At 45.5% G+C, this 6,402-nt stretch overlaps 1 protein-coding gene across 1 annotated transcript; it reads left to right on the top strand.

Annotated features, from left to right (window-relative positions):
• The first annotated feature begins 504 nt into the window (after nt 1–504).
• LOC142165235 (uncharacterized) lies at nt 505–1,086 on the top strand. Its single transcript, XM_075223833.1, has one exon. The coding sequence runs from the start codon at nt 505–507 to the stop codon at nt 1,084–1,086; it is 582 nt and encodes a 193-aa protein (XP_075079934.1).
• Nucleotides 1,087–6,402: the final 5,316 nt, after the last annotated feature.

Raw genomic sequence — 6,402 nt, 5'->3', positions numbered from 1 at the left:
CTTGGGCCAAATCAAACAAGGCGAGTACTGGAAGAAGTACACGAAGGGCACCGCAACACCCACATGGGAAACCGTTCCCTCGTCTGATGCCTCATCCGCGCCGAGTACTACTAGCCCACCATGAAAAAAGAAGTCGCGAACAATGTCAGGAGATATGAACAATGTCAAAAGTACACCCCTATGATACATCAAACATGGGAACTCCTTCATTCCATCACTATGCCATGGCCATTCATAAAGTGGGGAATGGATACAGTCAGCCCCCTCCCAGTAGGACGAGGTAAGGTACGCTTCCTTTTGGTTTTAACTGACTACTTTTCTAAATGGGTGGAAACAGGTGCATACACTCAAATACGTGATCAGGAGGTCATCGCATTCATATAGAAAAACATAATATGTCATTTTGGCATCCCCAAAGAAATTAGCAGCGACAACGGACCTCAGTTCATCGGAAAGAGAACGAGTGAGTTTTTCGAAAAATGGCACATCAAACGAATAATCTCCATGCCATATCACCCTGCCGCCAATGGTCAAGCCGAATCCTCCAATAAAGTAATATTGAATATATTGAAAAAGAAGCTTGAAGATGCTAAAGGGCTATGGCCTGAACTACTACTGGAAGTATTATGGGCATACCGCACTGCGCCAAAAACCAGCACAGGAGAAATGCCATATATACTAGTCTACGGGACTGACACAGTTATACCCGTCGAGGTCGAAGAACCCAGTTTGAGATACTCCAACAAGAACGGACCCAACAACGACGAAAGTAGGCTACAAGATCTGGATGAAGTCGAAGAACGGAGAGACATGGCCCACATAAGAATGGTAGCCCAGGACCAGCAAGTAGAAAGATACTACAACAAGAGAGCCAATGTGCGACCACTCAAAGTCGGAGACTACGTCCTCAAGGCTAAAACACAAGCATCGAAAGACCCTAATGAGGGAAAATTGGGAACGAACTGGGACGGACCATACAAAATCATAGCTGCAGCGAACAAAGGAGCATTCCAGTTAGAAACAATGGAGGGAAAACTACTCCAAAACAACTGGAATGTCGCCCATCTCAAGTACTTCCACTTCTAAAAGAAGGTGTCACCTAAGTCGTACTTTTTTTCCCTCACCCGGGTGTTGTCCCAATCGGGTTTTCCCGGGGAGGTTTTTAACGAGGCAGTAAGGGAGACGTCCTTGAGATCGCAGTGTTGTTCATTACCTCGAGCGGTCGACATGATCTCTGGAGCGAAGCAATGAAGGGACTGGATATAGATAATCGAATCTCCATTGTATGTGCATAGTCAACATGTGATTCTCACAAGAATTTAATCAAACCTCCATTGTATGTGCAGAGTCAACATGTGATTCTTACAAGTATATAATTAAACCTCCATTGCATGAACAAAGTCGACATGTCTTCCTACGGGAATACGATCAAATCTCCAACAAGAAATGGCTAAGGCCATCGATAATAATATGAGTTCGACCTCGTTCGAACTACGACGAGATCCTACTTCGATGACAGTTCAAAGCAACATCCGAATGGCCAAGGCCATCGACAATAATATGAGTTCGACCTCGTTCGAGCTACGACAGGATCCTACTTCGACGACAGTTCGAAGCAACATCCCAATGGCCAAGGCCATCGACAATAATATGAGTTCGACCTCGTTCGAACTACGATGGGATCCTACTTTGATGACAGTTTGAAGAAACATCCCAATGGCCAAGGCCATCGACAATAATATGAGTTCGACCTCGTTCGAACTACGACGGGATCCTACTTCGACGACAGTTCGAAGCAACAGCCCAATGGCCCAGGCCATCAACAATAATATGAGTTCGACCTCGTTTGAACTATGACGGGATCCTACTTCGACGATAGTTCGAAGCACATCCCAAAGGCCAAGGCTATCGACAATAATATGAGATCGACCTCGTTCGAACTACGACGGGATCCTACTTCGACGATAGTTTGAAGCAACATCCCAGTGGCCAAGGCCATCGATAATAATATGAGTTCGACCTCGTTCGAACTACGATGTGATCCTACTTCGACGACAGTTCGAAGCAACATCCAATGGCCAAGGCCATCGACAATCATATGAGTTCGACCTCGTTCGAACTACGACGGGATCCTACTTCGATGATAGTTCGAAGCAACATCCCAATGGCCAAGGCCATCGACGATAATATGAGTTTGACCTCGTTCGAACTACGATGGGATCCTACTTCGACGACAGTTCGAAGCAACATCCCAATGGCCAAGGCCATCGACGATAATATAAGTTCGACCTCGTTAGAAAGAACAAATCGATGAAATGAATTTTACATTACATCAAAATATTATTTACACTTGCCTTTACAAACGGACCCAAGTATGCCCCCCGCAAAAATCCCAAAACAAAAGCAAGTACAAACAAATACTACACATCATCCCCGGAGGGGTAAGCACCTTCGTACCACGAATCCGAAGCAAGGCGGTTCGCATCATCAAAGTTGATGTTATCCCCATCAGGTGTGAGGGAGTCGTACCCGCATGCCTCACTGAGCTACACGAGATTCGGTGTGCACTGCTTGAAGCTCCACCTTAGTAGCCCTTCTCTCGGCATGAAAAGCCTTATACACATCAAGTCGAGCCTCTGCATAGACCCATAACTTATATAAATGACGGGGCACGACCAGATTGGTTGAGGCGCGAGACGTAGAAGGCTGAGAATGTCGACTTGCATCCTCCACCCTCAGTAAGGCCATTTGTCCATTTAACGCAGCCAACTCCGCCTCCAGTTCTTTGACACGCCCCTCGAGTTCTGCAACCTTATGGCCAGAGGCCTTCTTCTCTTCAGCCAGCTCCGACCTGCAAACGCGGAGGGCATTCTCCAAAGATGTGATTCCAGAAACGGTTGCCGCCAACTTATCAATACCGACGCTCAACTCGCCCTTAAGCCCTTCTACCTCTGCTGCCTTCGCATTCAACTCAGTGGTCAAACGGGGCACCTTTGCCTGTAAGTCGGTATTTTCGGCCATCACCCCTACTCAACTCAAGTTCGTCATCATTCACCTGAAGGGAAGCCCCGAGCTCACTATTGCGAGCAATAACCTTCATGAGCTCCTCATCCCGCTCCTTCAACTCTTCGATCTTACGCTCCAGTTAGTCCTCCCGTTGTTTGAGCCCTTCACGAAACAACTGAAAGTCAGGGTCGTGATGATAAATATCGGCCATCGCACGATGCTTAGCACGATACTGTTGATATTTGGATGATATCTTCTCATAAAGACCAGTCCTATTACTCTCCCTACGCTCTCGCTCAATCTCCATGACGAGGGTCTGACAAAAAAGGAAGAAGTTAGAAACAAAATGCAGAACGACGATCACCACACAAACCCAACGACAAAAAGGGGAGGAAAGGCACCTACCTGCAAAGTCATACCGGCGACCTTCTGAGACAACTCCACGTCACTCATCGCCCTAAGCACCTCGTTCTCAGGGGCAGCACATAGAGGAGCTAGAGCAGACGCCACTTGCTCGCAGTTCAGCAGCAAGTTGTAGCCCCCTAGAATGACTATATGATGATCAGACCCTTCCGTTCTGATCTCCACATGAGTATGGCGACCTACGAACTCATTGACATCCTCTGGGTTGACATTTAAGCCTGAGTCGTCACCCTCAACACGACGACCTCCAACATTGGATGATACGCCGCCCTCAGCTGATCACACCGAGCCAGCTCTTAGGTAAGATCCTTCCACTCGGGGAGATCTCCCTGACAAGATAGCATCAGCCATAAAAGTGGGCACGGGTGTCGTCTGCGATGTCCTGCTTTTGTCAGCGTCTTCGGCCACGCCCTTCTCAAGCTCTATCCTTCTCCTTTTTCTCTATAGCAGCTCGTCCCCGTTAAAGGACTCGTCCAAAGGATGTGAAGCCGGTACGAAAGAAGCCTTCTCCCTCATGACCACGACTCGATAGGGATCCTCTAATTAAATAGGTTGGGGATGGCTCTTTCGAACAGACTCACTCAAAACAAATTGTGCGTCTGCGACAGCAATGGCTTGACGAAATGCAGGGACCGACTCCCTTCGCTTGGAAGCTCCACGACATGTCATCACGAAGGGTCGTATTAATAAACAAGGTCATACGGCCAACGAAGTGGTAAGGAAAATATTTACCAGAAGAGACTCTAGGGCAGTAACGCTTCACGAAGGTGGGCCAATCACGAGTCTCTGCTGCATGAGGCAACAAACGGGCTACCCAACCCTTGATATCCGCAATAGGGCGAGGCGGATGTCCTAGAGCTACGAAATAGGAAACAAACAAACTTTAAAATAAATACAGACGAATGAAGAGTAAAACGAGTGGTGACACTTACGAGTCTCATTCCATCGCTCCGGGAACCTGGCAGAATCAGAAACGACATGTTCGGTTTTGAAAAAGAAGTACTTGTGCCAAAACTTGCTGCTTGCCCGGTAATCTGTCCCAACCACCAACCCTTTCGTGCCATAAAGCCTCAAATGCACCATGGTACCCCTGTGGAAGCCGGGCGTGAACATGTGCAAAAGGTGGTGGACAAAAACATTGCACCCCGCCAACTTCACATACTTGGTCAGCAGCAGAAGTACCTTGAACGTATATGGCAAAAGTTGTTCTAGACAAACTTGGTAGAACCTACAGAACTCTTTCACTAAGAGGAAGAGAGGAAGAGTATAGCCGATCATGAAAGGGTACTCATAGAAAGCACAATACCTAGGTCTGTGGGCATCCACGTAATCTCTCCCCATCGGAACCATTTCTACATGAGCGGGAATGCCATACTTTGCACGAAGAGCATCGATATGAACTTGCTCCATCTCAGAAAATACGGGGTCTGGAGTAGGAGGGGGTCTTTGAGGAAGTCACTCCGGGATAAGGGATGCCTCGGTAGTAACTCCTCCACCATAGGAAGGTTGTCACCCTCTTCTACCACCGTATCTTCGCCGCCAGAAGGGGGCGTCGTGGACAACGGTATGGCTTCAGGAACCTCTTCACGAGAACGATGAAACCTCGGCATAATATCGTTCAAAGGAATATCAACACAAAAGGAAGAAGGGAGAAGGAAGAAGAAGCTTCGAATGAAGAACGTAAGAAGAAACAAAAGGATATGAGAGCAAATTAGGAAGAGTGAAAGAAGTTATCAAGAGTGAAATGGCTAAAAAAAATCGAAAAAACAAACCCTTCACCTATTTATAGGGTTAGGTGGCGCCAAAATCGAGGCGGCAGGTCACAAAGCAGCGCAAGAATCGAAGCATCAAACCATCAATTCCTGCCTCGAAAACCTACGTGATGATGACGCACGTGAAGCTGACATCATTTCCCGGTAAAGTGTATCACTCGATGTCTTGCTGAACACGCTGACCGTCCCTCGTTGACCACGTCGTAACGTTTCAACGGATCAAATTTCTCCATAAGAACGCATGAAGTCCGCTCATCGAGGACGCACCCGGTTGCAACCCCGATAAGCGGAGAGACTAACTGTAAGGGTCCAAATTTGACCAACCATGACCAACGAGGAGTACGACAAACGACAGGGTCTTTTTGAGTCGACGTCCCGAAGGAGACGACCTTAAGGCAAAGAAGAGATTGTACGACCCTTGTAATAGTGTAAGCCCATTAGGGGACATTAGGAATATTCCTTATATTTTGTCTTTTACAATTTAGAAGAGCTTCTCTCTTAGTATAAAAGGGGACAATAACCTTGTAACAGGGGGTAGGACCCTGGAAAGATTATGATTCTTGAATGAAAAGAAACTTAACGTCCATCTTCTCTTTATCTATTATTCTTCTTTCTAGAGATTATTATATTCAGCTAAGATTTACCCCTTCATCTTTGATTGATTTGTTCAAAAAGATTTTAATATCTTTTGAGTCAAACATAACTTATTTGATTTTGAGCTCCTAAATTTTAGGAAAAGTTTTTTATTTTACAATTTTAGTAAGTAACCGAATAAACAAATTCTGTGTACCAAAAAAAAAAAAAAGAATAAACACATTCCATTATACTTGTGGGCTTATTCAAGTTTCGTTTAATAAGTTCTTTACATTCTCGGTTTTAGCAATAAAAGTTAGACAAACAGAGGCTGCTCTCTCTAAAGACGTCCGTAAGTTTTCTTCAATATTTAATGAGAAAGTGATGTTTTTAAAAAGCAATCCTCTACCCAAATATCTGATTAATCATTATAATAAGTTAACAGTGTGTAATAATTTAAACAAATACTAAAGACAATATACCATGTTTACTTGTTTATTCAGATCAAGCCTTTGACATATGGTTCATGCTTTTACAGCCCCCAACAACCCATCCAACCAAGTGCCTGTCAAATGCAATAGTTGGTTTAAGCGGAGCAATCTACGCATAAAGAAACCCAATATTTGGA

Source organism: Nicotiana tabacum, chromosome 10 (genome assembly GCF_000715075.1).
Source record: "Nicotiana tabacum cultivar K326 chromosome 10, ASM71507v2, whole genome shotgun sequence".
In the NCBI taxonomy this organism is placed as follows: domain Eukaryota; kingdom Viridiplantae; phylum Streptophyta; class Magnoliopsida; order Solanales; family Solanaceae; genus Nicotiana; species Nicotiana tabacum.
The sequence above is the reverse complement of the archived record's forward strand: the minus strand, read 5'-3'. Positions and strand labels throughout refer to the sequence as shown.